A 24479-nucleotide genomic window follows, 5' to 3' on the forward strand; every position below is an offset into this window, starting at 1 on the left:
TCAGTTGGTGACATTGAATAATTCTGCAGCACTTTATAAACCGGAAGTGGTTGTGCAGATGATTTCTGCCTTGACAAGTGGATGCATGAAGCCACGTCACATCAGAGAGCCACCAAAGAGGGGAGGGGGGTTCATTGAAATACAGAGAATCTGTTAAATTCCTCAGTCCCACAAAGTGACAGTGACAGTTTTAGTTTAGCCTCATACCTCATCTGAGACAGTGTGCACTTCCTTTTACACTTGGCAGGACTTTCCCTTTAGGCAAAGTCCTCATAACCAACACACTAAATAATATTAATCTAAATATTTTTACTAACCCTGGAATGAAAATTTTCCATAAACTTTTCTAATCTATTCATAAATGATTTAGAATGCTGGAAAATCGAGAAGCGTTTCCGCAACAGACTGACTGAGAAGATGTGACAAAGAAACCCATTATATCATGTCTGACAGGTTTTAACCAGAATGTCTAAAATGTGAATTTTTTTCTAAAGGCTTCTGATTGTTTTTTTTTTTTTTTATCCAGTTGACTAATAGGTGTATTATATTTATTTTAATAATTTTTCTCTTATCAGTTTTACTCAGATTGACTAACATAAGGTAAAAATGTGTTTAGTACTCACAAAAGAATGCTAATCCATACCTGGTTCAGTGTTTTCTCCAAAAGATCAAATTGTTAAAAAAATACAGCAAGACAGAAGAATTACTAAAATACCATACAGTTAGTATGTTTCACTGAGACAGAGTACAGCTTTATTAAAGTCAAACTTCAGGCATGACTGAACTCTTCAAACTCAACTTTAGAATGAAAAAGGACAGAATCAATATTCTCAAATAAAAAGACAGTCATGTACAAAAAGTGTCGTCTCAACAGTCACACACATTTAGAAGCAGAATTGTACAAGCAAAAAGAGCACGCCACAAGAACATGATTCTATGCAAGTTCAATGCAAACTATTTACAAGTTTTTCAACAATATGCAGTATGCAGTAACACAGGCTGAGCAGTAATCAACATGGTATTTTGTGTTCATCCACGTTTTACTTGAAGCAACACCACGAGAGATAGATATGACCCCAGTTAGAGTTACTGTAAGCAATTTTATTACAAGTAAAAAGATGTTGAGTGCTTAAGAAGGTGAATTTATTTATTTATTTATTCCAACACTAGCTCTCCTGACAGCATGTCAATTGAAAACTTAATGACAGTCGGCAACATTGCACAAAAACCAAAAGACGTCACAGTTGACAGAAATATACCCTTTGACATAAGTAGGCGATGTGGGTTGGGTATATATATATAGAGATATAGATATATATCTCTATATATATATATATATGCTAATTCCTTAGACACAAATCCTTCTCAGGTGTAAGGGTCACTTAAATGAGAACAAACATGCTGTCTTCTCAAAATAAAAACTGTGGACACTATACTGAGTGTAAACTAACAAAACACACATCAGATAATATTTTCAGTGAATGAAGCGATGCACGCTGGGACACATCAGGTTAGGTGTAAGTAATACTGCTGCTGTTTCAGGTGAGGAGGGCGGAAAGAGAAACTGGCACAAAGTAATTCACGATCATGTGATCTGCAGTTGCAAATAAAATAAAAGGCTGTCTGGTTCTATAGAATCTCTGTGCAATATTTTTTTGTAAAAAAAAAAAAAAAAAAAAAGACAAAAAAAGACACACCTCCCCATTGAAAATAGGCATTTTAAAGACCAGCTGATTACTAAAGTGGCTTAAACCAGTGTCTAATGTCAGAAACATGCATTTCAGCTCGACTAGTCAACCTAAAGAGACAAGGAAGAAATAAAGAAAAAAGGTTCTAAGACCAGTTTTGTCATTGCAACTCATTACTCAGACATTTTTTTCCTCAATCCACAAACACAAGTCAAGAATGCCTGCTGATAATCTGATAATCACACGTATATGAATTCCAAAAAAAGAGAGAAAAAAGTCAATAAGTTAAAAAAAATAAAGAAAATTCAAGTTTAGACACAGACCATTGAGTCCTAATTATGAAACTACCTGATAGAGAATAATTAATCAATAAAACAACAGTTTGGCAAGGTTTAGCAGTGGGAAAGCTGCACAAAGAATTCAGGAAGTTCACTCAGTTTAACAGCTGGGCAAAAGCTTTATAAGTGTGTTTAAAGATTATAGAAAGAAAAAGGAGAGGAGCAGCAGAAAAGTCAGAAATGTAATGTGTCATGCACAAATATTTGCCTTTTTCTGCAGTTTTTATCCAAACAAGCGCCTGCAATTGTGCACATTTTTCTCGCTCGTGTCCCCCTCTTCTCAAAATGCTGTTTAATAATTGTTACCTTAGTGCAGCGTTTGACTACAGAATAATGTAATCAGGCCTAAATGATAGAAGGACAAACAAATCAGCTGAGGGTTGATTTTAAAATGTGAATGCTCAGTCAAATGTGCATTTTTACACAATATATTGTAATCACTAAGAATGTCTCGTGCACAAACGTTGAGACTTTAAGTGAAAAAAAATTAGCATTTATAGAAATTCTCAATTGGTCAAAGGGAGCTCATGAGTAGAGCTATTACAGGGTGACTGAATTTATATCAAACCCAAAATATTCATTCAGTTATTATTATTCAACATAGGTTATTTGCATACATCTTAAAACATGTCTAGAACTTGCTTACTTTTCTTTGTCCCTTCCTCTTTATCTTTCTTAAGGCCTAATGGTTTATAGTCAGCTGCCAGTTTATTAGGTACAACTAGTTAAATCAAATGCAACAGTCCTGTAATAAATCCTCTGTTCATGAAGGTTATAGTATTTAGCTGAACGTATTTTACAGGGTGTTGATGCAGCTGTATGATCATTATGGAGGATGCAGTTTGTGCTGCTGTTGCATTGTATTGCATTAGAGTGGTGACCCTGTTATTGGTGTCATTGGTATAAAGGGCAATAATAGACACACCTGTCATAAATTTATGCATTCACAAAGTAGAGCACTCATAATTATCATAAAGGTGATTCAACAACCAGCTTAAAGAGTTTCAACAAAATCTGAACTTTATGACCTTTATGAGGGGAGGATTTATTCAAACCCTGTTTGTATTACACCGTGATCACTAAGCTAGGTGTGTCCACTAAACTGACATTGGCCTGACTTCTATATGCATTCAAAGTGACGCCAAAACAACTGAAATGATTTGGAAATATTGGCACCATTTCACCCTGTGGCTTGGCTTTTAACACCAACCACCACAGGACATCTTAAAAAACAAACAACAACAACAAAACAAAATAAAACATGAAAACATCTTTTGAAAGGAAGCAAACATACAATCATGTAACCGGGGGTAGTTTAAAAGAATCCCAACTTCTGAGGTGTGATTATAGAAAAGCTTCCTCCTGTAATGACGCTTGAGTCCAGGCTAAAACAGCACTAAGACTGATTCGAAACAGAAACTTTACATTCCAATATTGAACTGCTTCACACTGCTTTTAACACCAATTACAGTGAGTCACAATACAGGTTGATGAGCAGCAGCTGTTACCAAATGTGGAATCATTACACCAAATGAAAAAAAAAACAAAAAACAAATCTAACATATGCGATGACTAGATACAGATATAATATGTATAACTCCCCATGTTTTTTAAATAGTCTATTTCACTTACAACATAGTAGAGCGGGAGACTGTACTGGAATTACTGTACTGGTGTTTGTTAAAGAAATTGGTATAAAATGTGGTGCAATAAATACAAAAAAATTGGATTTGACAGATGAGTGATTAAAAACACTGTACAGAAGTTTGTTTTTGTACATTATACTGGACTGGACTGTTGTTATACCATTATGTCTTTATATAAAGCCCAGCCTTGAGGATGTTCTCCATGTGGAAAATGAAGACGTGCCCCTCAAGGACACCGAGGACTTTTTTGTACGAAGCCAGGATGTCAGTCATTTCTACTTGTGCCAAAAAACAAACAAATAAAAGAAAACCCGACAGGTTCTAGGCCACTTCGCTCAAAAAACGACGCAGAGCACTCACCACGTTTTTCTGACCAAGAGCGGAAAAAGGTACAACACAGTTTAAATTCCGACGTTACTACAAGAAGAAGAGGTATCCATTTTGAAACACTTGTCATATGTTCTTTTAATATACATTTCTGTATATGAATGACCTAGCTAAATTGTGTAGCAACAAGCCGTGTGAAAGTGCTTTTCAGAAAAGTTTGGCAAAACAAGAAAATGGAAGGGAAAAAAAAAAAGCATCGAAGCGGTCACAGTACACAATGTTACTGAAAATGGACTGCATCTGGGCAGTAGTTCCTACAGCCAGAATCAAACTTAAGGCTGGTTAACAATACTTTAAGACTGCACCAGTGATCACAAACTGGGCTCCTCCATCTACAATACAAATTACAGTAACTGTTCGGAGGAAATGTGAAAACAGAAGTTTTATCGAAAAAAGAAAATAAAAAGGATTTGTCTTGTTTAAAAAAGCGTCTCCTTCTTACAGGAACAACCAGAGAGACGAAGCTCTGTCCCTCCTGATCTTTAAGTACTTTACAATATTATGAGCCAATTATGTACACAATGGCAAGTGAGACTGGCAATATGAAAATCACAAGTACTTCTGTAATGTCATACCATTACACTATATACCATTATATTTCACCTTAATAGGACTATTTTCACAAGGAGGTCTGCGTAATGCTTAACACCTAAACAAACAAACATAATACACCACTCACCAAGATGAAGTGAGAGAATTTGTCTGTAAACATTAACAAACATAGATACTGTATATAATTATATTCATCTATACCCATAAGTATATTAAAACCATGTTTAAGGAAGGTTGGAATGTAGTGTGATCCTGAAAAAATTGCACAAAATCGGTCACCCTCCCTCCCCCCTTTTCCTCTGAGAGGCAGAAGAGATTAATACGATGGCAGAGTGATGGAGGAAGGCTGGCCTGTCTCCGTGAAGCCACCCTGTGTTTGAGATGCTGACCACAGCTTACAGCAGGTAAACAAGGAGAGGTACAGCACGGTGGAGGAGAGGTTCAGTTTGACATCTCCTCCTCCTCTTCGCTACCTCTCCCTCCACCTCACTCCATGAGTTCTTCAAAGTGCCGGTAACTGACGATGTGACAACACGTAAAATTTCCACAGCTGCAAAAATAGGAAAAAAAGAAAAAAAAAAAAAAAAAAAAAAAGAGGAAAAATAATGAGGTGGCGGTCTGGGCCCTCCGATGGGCGTAGGCGAAATGTGGAGAGCATTAGTGATGATGTTCTATGGCGAGAGAGAAGGGAGAATGGTTCACAAGGATGCCTGGTCACTTCCCCTGCCGACACTATGTTGCTCTGCGGTGGTCATCAGTGTGTCCTCAGCTTTGAGTAGCAGCCATCGCACTGATCAAAAAGCACTGTATTCCCTTTTGTAGTGCACTGCTTTGGGTCAGAGGTGGATCGAAGCCCATGAGGCCAACGGGAGCGCACGTTAGAGGGAATGAGGTATTGAGGGAGCTGAGGCGTCACTCTGCAGCTTGCGGACCCGGTTCCATCTCTGGCTCTTCTTTGACCCTGATGGGGCTTAGAGTTGAGTGTCGCGGCTGGGTCGAGCTGGAGTTGGAGCCCAGGGGACTGAGGGGGTTGTGACTGGAGCAACAGGGCCGGTCTTCCAGGGAGGAGGTGGCGAGTGCCCCCATCTCATGATCCCCGCAGAACGAGCGAGGGCAGAAATCACAGAAAGACAAGGCTGGGGCGCCACAGACGCTGCAGTCATGCCACGGACATTCCCAACGTCCTGCAGAGATCAAAAGAGTCAATTATGAGATCAGAGCAGAGAGTCCCGACCACATGTCGAGATAGATTCTGAACAATCAGTAAATAATGTTCAATACTCTTTATCCTTTTACCCTTTAAACATCTGCATGACCTGGTGAATAAACATGAAACGTATTTATATGGAGTTAGGGCAAATGCAATAGTTTTCATTACCGTATGGTGGCTTAGTGAGGTTGAGACATAGCAGGTGGTACGCTTTCGGACAGTCCTTCCTGTCGCACATGACCAGCTCTCCTCCTTCTCCGCAGCAATAACAGAAGTACTCATGTGTGTGTTTGCCCTCCGGCCGTAGCTTGCGCTTTTTCTGCTTTAGCTTGGCGTTCCTGGCTTTCTCCTCCTTCTCTGTCACCACAGCACTCTGGAGGAGAAATTAAAAGAAGACCACATTTCCATCAGACACAACTTCTAAGACAGAATTGCCCTCAGCTTTGGAGGTAGAAGATAAATGTCCTCACCATTGGCTGCACCCCAAGGAAACCAGAGCAGTTATCTGATCCACAGTGACAGGACGTTCTCCTGTTGCCCACACAGTGCAAGTTGTAGTTGAACGTCAGCTCTGTGCCTGCAGGAAAATCAGGGACAAAACTCCCATCACATGGATCTTTAAACTTGCACTGAGTGCATGTAACATCTCTGAGGCACTGTAGCAGAATATATATGAGCACATGACGTGGTTCAGGGTGAACTCACCAGCCTCGATGTCACAGAGGGCGAAGAGCCCAATGCGTACGTCTCCGTTTACCGTCCACTTCTGGGTTTCACAGTTTGGGCTGCAACTGTGGTTCATAAACCGAGAGGCGTTTCCTTTTGGGCCAGCGTCTATCACACGATCCTGTGAGGCGAAACAAATGTTAGGTCACCCTAAGGTTTGAGAAAAGCCTGGTGGAGGCCTCTCCTCTGTGTGTGAGTGTTTATCAGTGCCACTGATGTTACCTTGGTGAGTGTGAGCATGTAGAAGTTAGTCACGTGATTTTCATGGGCACGTTTGATACGTTGCTGGCACTCCTCTGAGTCTATGACTTCTCCCACGTACTCTGTCACAAAGTCACCCTGAGGAAAAACAACAACCATTTACTCATTGTGTTAAGCATCATGCAGACTGCCAGCCAAGTCTAGGAATCAATATCCAGGACTATTCAGCAGGATTGTGGATTTCACACTGTCACTGAATTTACAAAAAGTCATGGTAAACCTCTGTGCACTGACATGACTAGACAGTATATGGGATTATTGGAGGTACAGGAAGTAAAAATAAATAAATAAATAAAAACAACTAATAAACAAACAAAGAAAAGAATGCCGTGGGATGCTTCCTTGGAAAATATTTTCTTATATTTTAAATAAACTTTGACTCCTAGTATTTCCAATACATAACCTTGAGGAAATCATCCCCAGCCTCAGAAACATCAACAATGTGGCTCAAATGTGGAATTACATTTTTGAGTAGGTGCACATCAACTTCAGTGTTGCTGCTTCTGACGACACACCATAGACTCTTAAAATCAGTGACATGCTGATGCTGTACATTTGAGTTCAACACGCACCTTCCTGAGAGGCTGGTTAGTCCTCAGGCCCCAGCCACGGCCGTCTGTCTTTATGACTTCTGTCTCTGCATACAGCCGCTTGGAGAAATACTGGTTTTCACAGCCGTCTCCTGCTGGACACACCTGACAACAGCAACATGAGGGCAACAAGTTAAAATGTGTTATATTGTTCAAGAAATTAGCTGAAGGAACAATATTAAATACGTAAACAAACCTGTGGGTGACACTCATACTGCAGCATGCGGTTTAGACACTGAGAGTCAAAGCTGCATGGGTGCTCATCTGTTGGTCTGCAGTTGCATCTTGGGATTTCTGACAAGTCAGCTACATGTACCTGCACCTTCCCCACTGGTTTGTTGGACTGGCAGAAGAAATCACACACATTGGAAGTAGTGAAGCTCACCTTATACAGTTTTGGGGTTGTTAATCTTAAATGAGACATTAAAATGCGATTACTTTGATGAATTTGTAAGGAGGAGGTTTGCGAGAATTGCGCTCTTGCTCTAGAGCTTCCCTGCTTTCCCTCTGTGCCTTGAGCTCCTGAAACCTCCGGGCCGCTTCTTCCAGAGCTTAAAAAAACAAAAAAAAAAACAAAAAAAACAACAACAATATATTAGAAATCCATCTTTCTTAGTGCTTGACAGGATGAAATCATAACACATTTGCCTGGGAGTGAGAGGAAAAAATTACCTTTCTTAAAGGTTTTGTTAATGTTGATCTGACCCGTGACAAAGTTCTTGTCATTCTCCACATAGGGGAAGACGCGGCCCTGGTTGATCCAGTAGTAGTCATGGGAGCCAAAGAAGAAGACAGGGAAGTCACCAATATCATGGCGTAGGCTCTGAATATTTGACGGGACCAGGCGAGGGTTGCAGATCTCTGCCGGCCACCACCTAACAAGGTAAAGGATATCATTCATGATGAAAAGGTAATAAGACGAGAAAGTCAGGACAGAGGAGGAGAGCATTCAGAATAACTCAACACTTCAATTATTTGTTGAGCTGTCTAATCTTATCCGAATAACAATCTAAAATTATGTCTAATAAAAAAAAAAACTTGTGAAGCCACTGCATGATCACAGATCAGATTTCATGTCTGTTCAGCTAGATAACTGCTTAGTTATACTTATTCTCTTAAATGAAAGAGACATTATTTACGTCACATTACCACATTTTATGCTAGCAGCCAGCCAGGCATTAAAATGGTTGCATTCAGAGTGAGACAGGAAAACACAAATATAGCTGTGCATTTCCTGAATAGCTGCATCTACATCATCACATAGCTTCTGGTTTCGGTGTGAGGTGAAATGCTAATTTCATGGATAATTGGAGTGATATTCTATACTTTTGCTAATGACAAGTAAGGCTATGAAAAGACAAAAGCCAACAATATATTTGTCGGTTACCAACATGTCTGTGCTTCTGTCCCTCTTGTTTCTACTGACATATTTATTTCACTGGGTCACAGTAATGCTTTTACACAGTTGTCTAAAACATCTGTGCTCTGTCCTTTTCAGCAGTTCCTTGACTTGTTTGTTCAATTTGCTGTGGGACCATTTTCAGTGATGGATTAATCCACACTTGGTGCACCAGTGAGAGTCCGTGTTCACTGTGATGATGCCCCATAATGTAACAGTGACACTCTACTGCTATCTAGTATTCTTCAAAAAACAACAGAGCTTTCCGGAATAAGCAATGACAGAAATTGTTTGCATGGATCAATTCACTGATAGCTCTGCGATTTTTGTGTTTTTGTGTTTTTTTTTGTGTTGAGAATAAGAAAAATATAGTGTATCTCCAGATATATTCTTTAAATGTAACCAACAGTTGCGAAGCCCTAAGCAGTATAATTACTGCTCTCTACATACCTGTAGTTGCCCAATTTGACCCAGACAATTTGTTTGTAGTGAGGTTTCTTCCCTGCCCTGCAATCACTGCAGGACCACGCACCCTCTGGCATCTCCATCTCCAAACACTCCGGGTGGAAGGAAGCGGGGCATGAGTCGCAGCACAGCAACTTGCCTCCTACATTTGTAAGGATGTACAAATGTATGTGTGTGATTGCACGTGTGTGTGTGTGTGTGTGTGTGTGTGTGTGTGTGTGAGAGAGAGTGTGTGAGAGAGTGATGGTGAGTGTGTGAGTATATGTGCATGCATTGTGGGAAATGGGTATGCAAAGAGAGGAGGAGTGTATAATTAGGTGATGCACCTTAAAACCTGGACAAACTCTGAATCTCATTTGCAGACAAGCCTAAGAAAAGTATCAATACTCAATTGTAGCTGGAAAAAAAACCAAACCCATCAATACAGCATCAAATTGTGGTTTTTCTACTTTTTAAATGACATAAAAATATTGTCCTTTTGAGGGACATTACTTTCATTTAATGTGATTAAAGTTTTGACCTTTAATCTAAAATGAAAAATTGAGGTCAAGAGCTTTTTGCATGAAAAGGAACGAGAATGGTTGGAAGAAGTTCTCAGGTTTGTTACAACGTTTTTACTACAGCAGACACAGCATGTCTGGCAATCAGATTCAGAGTACTGTACCAAGACCAGTCTATGGGAAACACATGCGGCAGCACGGGTTAACAATGAATCAGTGTTATAGTCGTATAACAAATTACTGGCAAAAAGCAGGCATGCAGTCCTGCCAATAAAGCAAACTTTTTCCATCACACATATCACATCCTGCACAGACCAGCTTGCATGGAATCATCATTTTATAATTTTACAATTTAAAACAATGGGTCTTTTTGTTTAGAGAAGCATCCATCGCAAGAGTAATTTCACAAATCTGGTCCTGATTGGAATTATGTTCCATCCAAGGCAGGTCAAAGCTCAAGAAAAAGTGGTCAGCGAAAATGTCATTTTGTCTCAAAGTTTCAGTCAAAAGTAAAACAGAGTTGCAGTCAGCATCAAGAAGTGAAGCTGAACAAGGCCTTTCAAATCAAAAACAAGCCCAGAGTGCTGAAGCAGAAAAGTAGTGCACCTCCAGCAGTGCTAAGCTCCACAAGCCACAGACAGAACCAGAGCAAGTCCAGAGCATCTGCCATCAGGGGTTCAACTATTTGGGGTTTAATGACCAATTACATTTTCCCGGCAGGATATTTCACTCATTGAAACTTAGAAGAACATTTAATTTTATCTTATTTATAGCTGCTTTATTGCAAGGATATATATCCAGATTGACTGTTCATGCACAGCTGAAACAAACCTCACAATGGGCCTCGTGCAAGAACCACTTGTGTGAACAGATTTGTTAAATGGGAGGTATAAACGGGGGGATTTCCGACAGCTTGCTGCAGATACCGGTTTCCTTCTAATTACAACTTTTTCTCAAGTTGTTTTTTTGTTGCACAAGCCGTGCATAAATATCCTGTCATTCACCACAGGAAAGAAAACATTCGTTTTACTTTGATAATCATTGCTGTTTTTCTAATGTGATAGTTTCAGAAAACCCTCTGCTACACCAGCAACATAGCATTACCTGAATAATTTCAGTCTCTCCTATGTCACATCCCTTTGAAAGCTTCCCATTATCAGTGTCATGGATCACTTTGCTTTAGTAAATATTTATGAGCGCCTTGATGTCAAACTAATTCTCCTTTGAATGTGAAGGTTCATTCTTTGCCTTGGAAACAGTTTGACAGCGTTTTGAACAGACTTTTGACCTCGAGGTTCACTTCCAACGCCACGTCAGATTGGAGACCAACTGATGTGGGGTGAAATGAACACCTCTTGCCTTGTGACCAGGTGTCGTGCTTGGATTATGTGATGACACCTGGGCAAGTTCTACCTGTAGAAGAAGACCATTGCCCCTGAAGATTCTGGAAATATTTCCAAGAGTAAGTCTTCCCATCACATCACTGGCAGCTATGTTAATAAATTTATTAAAATGACCACTACCGACACACAAAGTTTTGTCTCCTGATTTCCAACAGCAGGGCTTGGACACTTTTCTTATCACTATGAAATCAAAGTCGCCCACAAATGAAGAGTAGCAGACAGCCTCTTGCAATGGTTTGCAGGCATCAATTATGCTAATGACACAGCGACAGTGACATTAACCAGGTCCTTTTTACAGCATACATTTTAACTTGTCATAGCAGGAAATAGTGTTTCTAATAACCTTAAAAATGGCTCTGGGCACTTTTCAGTTCCCTTAACTGCAACTGAGTCTCCCTCACTTGTGTCTTTTCCGTGAGTCTTAGCTGCCCCAACTGAAGACACATGGAGTGAGATAAGAGTAAAAGGTAAGAACGAAATATGATTCTTGAAAAATGCGACATCATTTCCTCTGAACTGTGATCCCGGGCAAAGTCTGCTCCTGATGATGTCATCTGTAAAGGGTGGTCTGATGTCTTCACTCTTTAGAGATCAGTCTTAGCTCCTCACTTCTCACAGTAAAAAATGTGAGACCAGAACTGCTTCCAGGACCAGGCAAGGATGAAGAAGTAATGCAAAACCAAATAATGGACTAATTCCCAAAAGTGTCCCAGTAAGCCATAGCAAAATCATAATGACCCCACATGTACCAGGACTCTAGAACTGAAGCAGCTTAGGTTCATTTTGCCATTTAGATGTGTGCTTTTCCTGCTGTGACATGTCAAAGTGTCTGTTAATAAAAGGACAGTTTACAGTTTGGCAAGTACATCTTCTCACATGTGCCCCCCTCCAAATAAAAGGGAAAAAAGAAATAAAAAGTTTGGGATGGAACTACAAAGATGTTCTTGCATGAGGCCCACCATTATCTGTTAATGTGTTAGGGAACTTGGCTGAAGGGGTTACTTTGCGCAACTGCATTTGAATTAACTGCATGTTTAACCAGTTAATTAACTTTGCATCTCAATGCTTTGAAATGAAAGATGCGCACAAAAGGGAAACTAAATCAGAACAGGAGCAGGCACAACACAAACACAAACCGGAGGGACAATGGAGAAAGAGAAAAACTGTTCAGTTACCTTTCCCAACATTCTTTTTGGTAGCTGACGAAGGAGAGGGAATCATAGGTAATTTCAACTCAGCACGATTTGACTCAGTCAGAAGGTAGTGGGACTTATAGGCATATGAACTTAATATGGTGTCAGTAAGGTCTTGCACTAACAGCCCTACACAAGACACACAGGAAGAGACGGGGTGAGCCGCAGTCAAACTCGAAATTACCCAAAATTCACAAAAAGAGAGAGAACATAGTCTCACACACACATACGCACACGTGCATACATACACACAATTATAACACAAGAAAGTAACAAGTAAAACAAAGTTCATCCCAACAGAAAGAAGCCTAACAATGCACTCAACTTATCATTTAACAGACTGATTGAAAGTTATTTTAAAAAAGAGAAAAATGCCTGCCTTTTCTCACACACCAACCAGGGCATTCGTTTAAGTGGAGTGCAATGTCAAAGCCTGGATCACTCTTAGTATTAGTATTGTGATGGAAAACAAACAACATTTCACGGCACCGCTATTAATAAACAAAAATGTAAAACATGTAACATGTAGTATTAAAATAATTTTTTCAAACTTAAAATATCTGAAGGAAGTATGTGAAGTTTCTATTTTTACTCATAGGAATTACTGCAACTTTGACTGGCTTGATCAAAGACTTGATCAAAGAAACTGATGGCATTCCAAAAAAAAAAACCCAAAAAATAAATTAAAAAATCCCCAATCATGGAAGTTGATGAAGTCCTTTTGATGTGAAGTGGAAGTAAGAAAAACGTATTCCTGTTCTTTGTCTTAATACTGACGTCCAGGGCCAGTGAAAACTAAAATTATGGTGAATTTAATGCATGTTTGTTTATTCCATCTGTTCAGGGTCACTGCTGATTCTCAGCTGTTGGGGAGGAAGGTTGTTAATGTGTACTGCATTGAAAGCTTACCTCTGGCACACAAGAAGCACCACCCCACATTGACAGGGGAGGTGAGGACGCCGTTCCTCTTGGCACTGCCGTGGTTGCTACAGATCATGATGTGATGGGTGAGGATGACGCTGCCCGCCGCCACGCAGCTGTCTCCTGTGTGAAAGGCCAACGGGCAGCGGATACAGCGCATCAGACGACCTGGACATGAAGCAGAGTAGAGGGAAGAACGATTTCGTGAGCCACATTCAAGTTTTTGGGAACTGCTCAGCCCGTCGCGTAGGTGTGATTCACTAAAATCACACTCAGAGCTGAAAAAAGGTTCACTCATTTCATTTCAGATTTGACAATGAACTAGGTCAAATTCCTTTATGGGTTTATTCTGTAATTAAAGAAAATAAGATGGAAAAAGAACACCTACCTAATTTATTTTTGTGGCTAGACTTATAAATGTTCAGTGTTTCCCAATGTTTTATTGATTACAGCTGAGTAGTTCTGCCACACAAATAAGCAAATAATTACCTTCCATGGAGCTCACATAGTTTTAAATTATACGATATGAGGAGCTTAAAGGGGAAGTGTCTCTTGGTGGAGCAATAACCCATGATCCTAGTAGGATTAGGATGCAAAACAGAATAAACACACTAGAAAATATATATATATGCAACATAATTTTCTGGTGGCTATTGAGATGAGGCCTGAGTCAGTTCAGCTACTCGTAAATAAAAACTTTTTTAGTTACATCTTGATAAAGATGTTTACTTGGTGGTCACCTTTTGATCTCCCTAGCATAGTAACAATCAGACAGCATTAATCGCACAAAATAAGGTGTCAAAATATGAGCTTTTTGCCACCTTCTAAATTGAAGTACCTTTCTTAGAAAACCACAAGATACTTAAATTTTGATGTGAACATTTTTCAAAAGGCGTATTTCTCACAGGATAGTGCAACATTGTCTTGGCACTTTTTGGAACAAAGAAATTATATTTTCCACTGGTCTATGACCTCCAGGTGCCCCATCGTCAGAGCAACTTTTGTGGAACACTGAATTTAAGGTGGGGCAGGATGTGTGAAGCAAAAGATTTCAGTCAAGGTGTAGTTTCAAAAGAGGCATCTCCTTTCTGCCTTCTCTTTCTCAATCAAATTTCCCTTAAGTCTTTTTCTTCACTTCTCCCTTGTATATTCTTCCATCGCTCAGTAATTTCATTATTTCTCCACACACACACACACACACACACACACACACACACACACACACTTTGCTGATTTAGCCCTGACTCACAGCCCCACAGTTTCCACTGCAAACTCAAAACAGGAAATAAAGGCAGCTAAATACAAATCTGAGGTAGTTTTACCTTTACTGGCTCGTTGCAGGTCTCTCTCCAGACAGCAGGTAGAACAGGTGTGCTGTGGGCAGCAGAAGCCTCCATCCAAACTGCTGGTGGTGCCTGGGAGTTTACGGACACAATCCTCATGGTAGTAACAACCACATCCCAACACAGAGCAGCGTGTCACCTCCTGACCCACAGTTTTACAGCTAAAACAAGGATGATTGCCTGGAATGACAGAGAAATTCTGATAGTAAAAAGCCAAAGACAATAAATGTGATGGTGCGTATATGGTCGGCTGGCACACCGTTTCTACATTCCAAACAGGTGAATCTTCCTTCAGGTGGGGACGTCAGGCCAAGACACTCCAAGTGAAACTGTCTGTTGCAGTCACCTTCACAAACCACCAAACCTTCACCATACACCTCACAGATCTAAACAAACAAAAAAAGACCAAAACAAGACAGAGAGTTGAAAAGAACATGACACTGGCACAATACCTGTAAGGTATTAAAGAAAGACAATTTAACAGAGAGGGCGGTGCTCACCTGGCAGACCGTATCTCTCTTGCCAGTGCTGCTGTCCTGTCGGGACAAACCGGAGTCCACTGACTGAGTGTCTGAAGCATCTGCATCTGCCGCTGCCGGACTATCAAGACTCTTCCCAAACAAACCCTGTGATATAAAGCAAGAAATTCTGTCCTAAAAACCACAAATTTACCAAATGTAAATAAGTTCTCACAAGTGTGTAGATTAAGACTAGTGCATGGCAGGATCCAAGGTGCAGTAAAAAATTATTTTTAGTATTAATTTAGTCATCAATCATTTCTTAAAGAATTATCAATAGTTTTGTCGAAATCATTCAGGTAGAAAATATTTTCAGACGGCTTCTTTGATCCAGCCAGAGGGTCAAAAGATTTTATGATTTTGATTATGAACCAAATTAAAATAATAAAATATTCACATCAGAAGTTGAATGAGGTTAAAATATTGCAATTTTCCTCAAAAAAAGCATAATGGACTCATTTTCAATTCATGTTTTGAAATGATGATTTCGCTTAACCCATCTTGCCCATTGCTGATAGTCCATAAAATAAAAATTACAAAAAAAGGCAGAGCACAGTTAAGAAATATACAGCATTTTTCTTTGAGTGGGTTTTTATATACATGTTGTTTTAGCCTACCTGTGGATCACTGAGACCCCTGGAGTCCGAATCAGAGGTATCTCTATACTGAGAAGAAGCCATTTCTACATCTGTTGATGCTCTACTTCGCTTCTTCAGAGGCTTGCAGGCATCTGAAATCTCACTAGCACCTACAGGATGGCATTGGGTGGGGGGGTCAGAAGGATTCGATACCATTTTGAGTGTGGACTTCCCAAAACAGAGAGTGACAGGAGCATGACAAAAGGAGCCTCTACCTTTCTGTGAACCTGTCCTCATTGTAGTTTCAGGAGCCATCTCTGCCTGTAAGAAGGTTAAACACGGAGGTTTAGGTTTTACTGGCAGCCAATATGACTCTGGCAGTAGCAGGTTAACTATGTTCAGACTAAACACAGAAACCACACCTGTGTGCTTTTTTCAGTGCAGCGCTCATATTTCATATATATATATATATATATATCACCAACTTATCAAAGACTTGTACCTGTTCCTTTTTGGTTTTCTTCTTAGGGACAGGATCACTGCCTCTCTCTGACTCAGACCTGCTCCTGACTGATCGGCGCTGAAGCTTCCTCTCCTGAGAACCTGAAAATGTATAGCAATGCTGAGCTGCATTTCCCACAGTGTCATTTTGCACATTCACATTCATTATATCTGTATTTCACCAACCTTGTGGGCTACTGTGCTGTGATCCAGGAGAAGAAGTCTGTTGCATTCCTCCGTCCTCGCTTCTGCGACTAGCAGGGGAGCCTCTCCTCTCATCCCCGTCTTCTTCACCTTCATCGCCGTCTTCCTCCTCCTCTGGGCTAGGCTCCGGTTTAGCTCTGCTGTCCTGTTGAGACAGCAACATTAAAATATCACCTTACAGCGTAGCTCTCATGTACATTTTTCTGTCTGACATGGTTACACCAACCTCAGGAGAGCAGTATCCCAGGTCGGGCTGCCTGGCTTCTCTCTCTACTCTCTCCTCCTTCTCTTCTTCTTTTTCTTTCTTTGGAGAAGGAATTGCTTTTTTCTGCAAGAGAGGCCAGTCACACTTTGTGATCTCAACATTCAGCCTCTTCATGGTGATGGAAAGAGGGAGTAGCTTTCTGGCAGCTGCCGTTTTCCAGGCTCTGACAGGTGGAGGAGAGTCCTGCTGTGCTTGTGCATCACAACCAGAGTTCTGTGTCGGGGAGCTGGTCTTGCGCTGGTCCCCCCTTTGGTTCTTCTCGTCATTTGAGGCCTGGGAGTTCATGTTGTCTTCAGTGTTTGAAACGCTACACTGTCTACGTGGCAGCTGCCTTCGTGGAGGCTGTTCCCTGTCTGGTGACTTTACTCCTGCATCCTCCCTCTTACTGATCGAGCCACTGGAGCGCCGGTTACGTCTCTCAGGTCTGATGTTGGCTTTCTTGCTGGGAGGGGCTTCGTTAGGGTCAGGATCGACGTAGATGAAGGTGTAGTTGTCAATTCGCTCCTGCCGCGTCATCAGAAAGGCATCCTCTGCGTGGCCCACACCTACTTCCCACTGAGCACGCTCCCGCTGGGGGATAGGTTTCAGAAGCTGGAGAGGAAAACATTGAAAAGACATAAAAATGCTGAAAGGAGAAATTACTCACTGTTGTGTGCTCACATATCCAAAAGCATCTTATGGAGAAAATTATTCTACTAGCAGAAAATGGAAAAATATTTAAAATATATATATATTTTTTCCCCAAAATAAGTTACAATGAAGCAAAAATGTTAAGGCTAATTTCAGATTTTTGTTAATATAAATTACTTATTTAAAATTTTATTTTAAAAAGTAGAAGCACAATTAACATTTTCAAAAATAAAAACTGGGAATAATGCAGTCTCTTAGAAGACTTGTGGCTGGTCTGGAATCACTTGAGAATTTAAGATAAAAGTTTATGGTCGAACTGTAAAATACTAAAAAAATATTGTTACATCTTAATTTATTTAAATTCTTAACAGAGACGTTTATTTACATACATTTATCTGAATAAAAATCATAACTTTATTTTCAGTCAAAACATCTTAGATGTGTTTGTACATACTTTATGTCTCTCTACAGGATTAGTGGTCTTGCGCAGAGTCTCAGCTTGAAGGTCATCAAACTGTTTCTTCCCTTGGTATATGACAATCCTCTTCTCATGGATCCACGCTCGCTCAGCAACACTGCCGAAGAACTGGACGTGATACTCCCTATGACCTGGACAGGCAGGGAGAAAGTCGAGAAAATGAGCTTTGGTGCTCATCATCTGACACAGTCATACCTTTGTAAATGACAGACTTAATTTAACATGTAGCGTGTACCTCTGGTGTTGATGCGAGTGTGAACCTTCATTTGTGGATCAGAAGAAACCATGCATGGCCACCAGGGGTAGGTGCCAACCTTAGACCACACTAGGTCTCCTATCACAAACTCCTTACAGAAGCCTGTCTCCTGGATCACTGATGGATGATGGACTTTTGGAACCTAAAGGTGAATATGAACAAATAACCAATCAGCTTTCAGAATCCTAATTATGAGAGGACTATGATTACTAAAGAAGAGAATCCGCTATAGAGTGAATAGTCCTTGCTCTTGCCTTTGGTGTCTTTGGTTCAGCTTTGATAACTGTCTTCTGAGGCTTCTCTGTCTGGACTAGGGGTGCTTCTGTTGGCTGGGGCTGGATGTGGGTGTCCTCTGTCTGACCCATGGTACCTGCCTGTGTTTGGCTCTGGTCCTGGCTCTGTTCCTGGATCTGCTGCTTTAGCCTCGCACTCTTTTTCCTCTTCTCCTTCTTCCTCTCATGTCTGCGCTGGATCTGAGCAGCCTCGTTCTTCTGAGACTCCTTCTGAAGACGAGAAAAAGGAAAAAAGTGGTGATGAGACATCAGTTTGTTTTAGTTTTTTTACGCCATTTCCATAAAATCAACAGAAAAATGGTTCTGTCTGCAGAAATAGTCTTCCTCCTCACTTCCTAAGTGCTGTTAAAAGCTGATGGAATCAGGAAGTGTGGCATTATCCTTTACATGAATTTTAATGGGACAAGTTTAGTGTGCAATTTCTCTGTGCTTGGTATTTCAATATACATTTTCTAAAAATTTATGCAAGGCCTGGTATTGTTTGCATATAGAGCTGGAGCATGTATTTAAAATGTGAAGGTCTGACATAACAATTAACTGAAATTTTTGGAATTAAGAACTATTATTTGCACAACTCAAGCTAATTTGGACATCAGGAAATTTCAATTAGCATGTTTCATAGAATTTTGGCATTTTTCAAACAAACCAGACAAGAAAACACCAGTGTTAATCAATTACTATCAAAAATTTTGTGTTAATTCAACATGACATTTTAAATAATTGCTATTTGCAGCTGTAACTGTACATACATTTTCCCTTTGGTTCACCTTGTCCAGGATTAGGGAATTAATAGTTTGTCACATCTCTTGTGTCCTACCTTAGCAGTTTGTTTACATTATATCTGATCTCTGATTAATCAGTTTTAAATAATAAATGAATTTATCTTGTCATTTCTCCATTTGAGTCAATTACAAACACGGCCATAACAAACATTACAAATCGATTAGAGGTTAGTTCAGTCATTGTAGTCTTTTTTTTATTTGAGTGGTAAGCTTGATATGAGTAATGCTCTACCATGCTTTTTGTTCAGACGATTTGAATTAAAACATGAAAGAGTAAGAGGTAAAAGTTTCATCATTAAATTAAATGAATACAGGTTTCAATGGATATCATATTTTTGTATAAAGGTTATAATTATATTGATTAAGATTGAGCGAAAGTATTTTCACAGAAAAAAGCTATTAAGTAGGGTTTAAGTTCACACAGCAAGGGTTTAGTTTATTTACTTAAAAAGTTGCCTAATTTACAAGATTAATTTGATGTTGATTGACTAATTGATTATAGATCAAAGTGTTGCATCTTAATATTATGTTTTTATTTGACAAAATACAGATGATTATTTGAATACCCACGATATGAATAGCAACAGTGTGACCAATGTGTGTGTGGATGTCTATAACAAACTTTAACATGGATTACCTGCAGCTCTTGCAGTAGGTCTCCACACAGCGCAGATTCAAACAGCTCTTTTCCGTTCTGATATGTCTTGATGATCTTCAGCTTGATTTCTGGAGAGCTGGTTTTCTTCAGTACCCCACCAGGGGTGTTGGACAGAACATGAGAGGGCTGAGAAGAGGGAGTACTGTCCACAAGTGAGGGTGGAGGACTAGAGGAAGGTAGATGCAATGGAGGAGGAGGGGGAAGAGTGTGGGTCATGATGTGTGGCGTCTGGGGCAGGTGGTGCTGGGAGGGCAGTGGTGGGGGACTCTGCGGGTGGGGGTGGGTTTGTATGTGAGGTTGGTTTGAGTGGAAGTGGTGCGCATGGTGGTGGTGATGGGGGTGATGATGATGGTGGTGGAGGTGTGGATGATGTGTGGGCAGTGGAGGAGACACAGGAGACAAAGGTCTCTCCTGGAGGCCTGGGCCTCTCAGGACGGTCCCCTCTCCTGGCAGGAGACCATGCTCGCCGTAGCTCCGTATGGCCCCATAGCCATTAGCCGAGCCGTTGGGAAACTGCGAGTACATGGAAAACTTGGTCTGTGGCTCATACATGCCCAGACCCGGCGGGAAGCCGTTAGAGACCTGCTGCATGTCCTCCGAGGCTGACGGCGGGTAAGAGAACTCTGCATCCAGGGCAGCATCATAGGAGGGACCACCATCCTCGCCCGGGTCACTGCCGGTGTCACAGGTGCCTTCCTGTCTGATGTTGGCTGAGTCAATGAGCTGAGGGGGTTGCTGAATTGTATTTCCCATGATCCCTTGCATGAAAGAGAAGGAGAAATCCATTGTTGGGCTCCTGCATCCTTAACTGTCTTTTTCTTTGACTGGACCTGTTGACAGACAAATGCAATGAAATGATTCATGGGAAGACTCATATAATTTATCCTCTGCTAAGAAATTAGATAACATGAAGCACCAGCTAGACATTGCACGTATCAAATTTGCTACCTGCTGACCAAACATGCTGACCTGCTGACTCTGCTGACCCATTCTGGCCACCATTTGACCCCCTTATTCTCCATGTATGCTTTACTTTGTAGGTTTGTTTGCATTTTAGTGTCCATTAGGTATACTGCATGCTGCAGACTACACACAGCAGCTTAATAATACTTTGCCCAAAGGCCCAGAAACCCACCAGTGCTTCTATTCAAGGAGATTATCCTGCCTCTGGTTTGCAGTGTGTCAAATGCTTTGTGGTAATGTGATTAAACATACTGTAAATGTATTTACGAATATGCACCTTGTAGACATCACATAATCTTCTTCTTTTTTTTTGGACTGACTCCAGCCCAGGATGTTTGCTGCGTCTTTTGTGTCTGCATCTACACTGTTAAACCGCTGCCTTAAGGAGCAGAAATCCAAAAGATAGATAGATAAATAAATAAATAATAATTTAAAAAATCTAACACCATTTCATCTAATATTGAACTATAGTGGTGCATATTTGCAAACACATTTGCATGTGTGGCAAACAAAAGAACAGCCAAGGCTCCGGAGCTGTATCCCACTTTATCTGGCAGGTAATCCAGTCTGGATGCTCTGAGGAATCATGAGACATTATGTGACATGTAGCACCGTCCTGAGCCTGACAACACGTTCATTATTTTTCGAATCGAGCCTCAGCCCCTTATAAAGGCTAAAGTTGAATGATATGATTGAACAATTTTGTTATCATCAGTGGGATGTATAATAAAAAAAAAAAAAAAAAAAAAAAAAAAAGCAAACAAGGGTTACTAACTTGTTTTATTTAATCTTCTATAATAGAAAGCATATTATGTTTTCAGGTAAAGATTGGCTGAAAAAAGCAATTACATTATGTTGCCTTTTGGAAGTTTGGGTGCTGGGGCATAAAATGATTTTTTTCCCATCATCTAATAGGCCAACAATAAATGTTGAATTGTAGTAATTTACTGTTAGAGTAAGATCAGACAAACTCTCGGGGCTGTGTGAGTGTTAGATGCCAGCGGGCAGTAAGTGGATTCTCTGGTCAATCTTTCTCCACAAACAGGACAAATCCGCAGCCAACATCACCATTAATTATCTCAAACTTGCTCTCCAAATGCAAAACAAACTCGGGCAGTTTGTACTTAAAGACTGACGGACCATGAATTATCAATGCAGTGGCTGTTTTTTTTTTTTTTTTTCCTCTCCACAAGCTACATATATCATTTAGTTTCTGAAAAGCCATCAACACAAACACATGGTGGCCTGCGATCACAAGCAAAACAAAGAGCAGCTACCGGTGGCTGCTTTGCCCTTTTATACCCGAGACTTTTAATCTCCATAATGAAGCATTAATCAAGTTAAAAGTGTTGACAGAGGCCGGACTGCTCCGCTGATCGTGCTTTAATTTGTGGACACACTCTGGCTGCTGATCCGAGGAAAAGGTGTACAACGTTGATGTAAACATCCATAAAGTGTCAGCCAACAGTCACCGTCCACTTAAATCGACGTGTTTTTATTTTAATTCTCCTAACTTTACACCTGACGGCCCTGGAGGTTAACACCTGGTTGTGTTTTTGTTAAAAAAAAAAAAAAAAGCGACAGCGCAGACACGAAAAGGAAGAAAGGAAGAAAGATGTTTCATGAATGATCTTATAGCTCTCTGCGCTGTTAGCATGATGCTAATTGACATCAAAGAGGGGCTGTTCTCAAACAGACGTTAACCGTTTGGGCCGTTAACTAACGGACCCCGACCGGGGACACGACCGTTGGTGCACGCGGGCCACCGTTACCGGTCACCGTTTGTCCGTTAAAGCCCAAACACACATGGAGGGAGATGAAAAAGGAGGAGGAGGAGGAGGGGGGAAGCTAATGTTGGCTAGGCTAACCTTCATCTGCCAATATGGCTGCCTTTACCCCTTTAAATCAAATTGTCTGGCGTGATTATACCTCCATCGCAGGCGGTGTGGGAACGAGAATGTGCCTGAAAATAAGCGACTGAAAACGGCCAGTGTGCGGAGGGAAATGGGGAGGAAGGAAAGGAGGGGAAGGGGTGTCGGGGAGGGGGGCAGCAACATGCATCGACAGCGGCTTACAGCAAACACGCTTATCGCTAAAAGAGGAGAAGAGCAAAAGGAGCAGCACAGATTTTCATGCCGAGTCGAGAAAGATGCAGGGAAATTACAAAAAACATGTCAGTACCTTCAGCGTGTCCCATTCTAAACACATACACCAGCCAGCAACGTTTCCTCGTTTAATCTATAGGGGGTGGGGGGGGGATACGGAAAAAATAAAAAAAAAATAAAAAATAAACCTGTACTATTGATAAAGCGCAGGCCTTTCCTTTTCGTTTTAACGCAATTCTCCACACAGAGGAGGAGAGGAGGGGGTGTTACGCTATCTGGTCGCTGCCCAATCCCAAAGCTTGGCTCTTCCTCAATGTGGCGACCGGAGCGTTTAGCTGGAGAGAGAAACGTTCAATCCTCGCTGCCCCCTCCAGTGTGCAGGCTGCATAATTACGATGATAATAATTATTAAAAAAATTGAAAATAAAAAAATAAAATTATAATAATAAAAAAAAAAAAAACACCGATCTCTGGCTCCCTCTTCCTCCGCTACAACAAAAAGCGCTCTGCTCTCTGCAGGCCCGCTCGGTCTCCAGCTCAGCGCCAAATCACACACATCCACACTCGGACTGAAGGGGTCAACAAGAGCACTCCGGGATGTGTAGTTTACTTCAGACTGGGCATACTTCATTGGGAGGGAGTGTGTGTTTAAAAACAACAACAAAAACAAAAGCAGGGGGATCATAAGTTTGGGCTAAGATTAAAAGTCACGCCTACAGTAAAAGGAAAAAGGAAATGCATGTGATGGTGGATACACCCAAAAAGCCACAAAGAGGATCTTTAATAGTCATTATAGAGAGTCATTATGATTGTCAATATAATGAAATTATTTTATTTATTTTATTTTACCCCACCCTGATAAATCAAAGTGTCTGAGTTTAATTTACCTCCTCGCCTGATTTGAAGCTGAGAGGAGAGAAAAATAAATAAAGCTCTCACGCTGTCTGCACTTTATCTGACTTCAGCTGTTGTCCTCAATGGGCAGCAGGTTCGGGCAGATAGCAAGCTATGAAAGCTTTTAATATTGGGATTAATGCTTCTACATATACCTTTTTTCCTTAAATTAAACTAGGTAAAGGTGGATTATATAAAGAAAGGTATTTCTATCATTTTCTCCACCCCATTTATAAGTCAGAGAAGGCGAAACAGAAACATCTCTCTCCACAATGAAATGCAAGCTGCATCCTCCAATATGGTCAAAGAATCAAATCAAGACCTCTGGACATAGATAGGTGGTGGCCTTACAGATAAAACCTGCTAACAGATTTGGTAAAACAGATTAGATAAATAGAAATTTCATTCAAAAATAACTGAAACAGAGTCCACAGAGTCACTTTTCAGTCACTCTTTTTGCCTGTTAAGTAGGAAACACAGTGTTATTGCCTTATTTACCCCAATTTGCCTTTTGCAAAATATAATTTTGTGTAAAAAAAAGTGCACTTAAACATAGACAACATTGCTACAGATACTTACATCATCACAGTGATTATAAAACTGTGTTAACCTACCATTAAAAACTACTGTTCAAAAAGAGACAATGGTTTAATTGCATTGTGGAACAAAGGCCAATGGAGAGGGAAGTGCAAGGGGGCAGAAAAGTTTCAATTTAAACAATATTTTTAATAC

The 24479-nt window shown here is 40.5% G+C and overlaps 1 protein-coding gene across 2 annotated transcripts; it reads right to left on the reverse strand.

The window, feature by feature from the left end:
- Nucleotides 1-726: 726 nt before the first annotated feature.
- Nucleotides 727-22998, reverse strand: nsd3 (nuclear receptor binding SET domain protein 3). Of its 2 annotated transcripts, none has more exons than XM_029510947.1 (25): nt 22930-22998; nt 19765-20615; nt 18307-18552; nt 18032-18194; nt 17773-17927; nt 16650-17279; nt 16406-16568; nt 16221-16321; nt 15994-16039; nt 15758-15888; nt 15123-15248; nt 14882-15008; nt 14602-14802; nt 13268-13447; nt 12341-12487; nt 9248-9404; nt 8071-8273; nt 7837-7949; nt 7595-7741; nt 7381-7503; nt 6770-6886; nt 6527-6668; nt 6292-6398; nt 5990-6194; nt 727-5795 (listed from the first exon to the last, which is right to left on the reverse strand). In XM_029510947.1, exons 2-25 carry the CDS (start codon nt 20569-20571, stop codon nt 5524-5526), a joined length of 4809 nt encoding a protein of 1602 aa, XP_029366807.1. In that variant the 5' UTR covers nt 20572-20615; nt 22930-22998; the 3' UTR covers nt 727-5523. The 2 variants fall into 2 exon arrangements, with proteins under 2 accessions (XP_029366807.1, XP_029366806.1); XM_029510946.1 differs by having other exon boundaries at nt 18307-18555.
- Nucleotides 22999-24479: the final 1481 nt, after the last annotated feature.

The sequence above is a fragment of the Echeneis naucrates genome, chromosome 9 (assembly GCF_900963305.1).
Source record: "Echeneis naucrates chromosome 9, fEcheNa1.1, whole genome shotgun sequence".
Lineage (NCBI taxonomy): Eukaryota > Metazoa > Chordata > Actinopteri > Carangiformes > Echeneidae > Echeneis > Echeneis naucrates.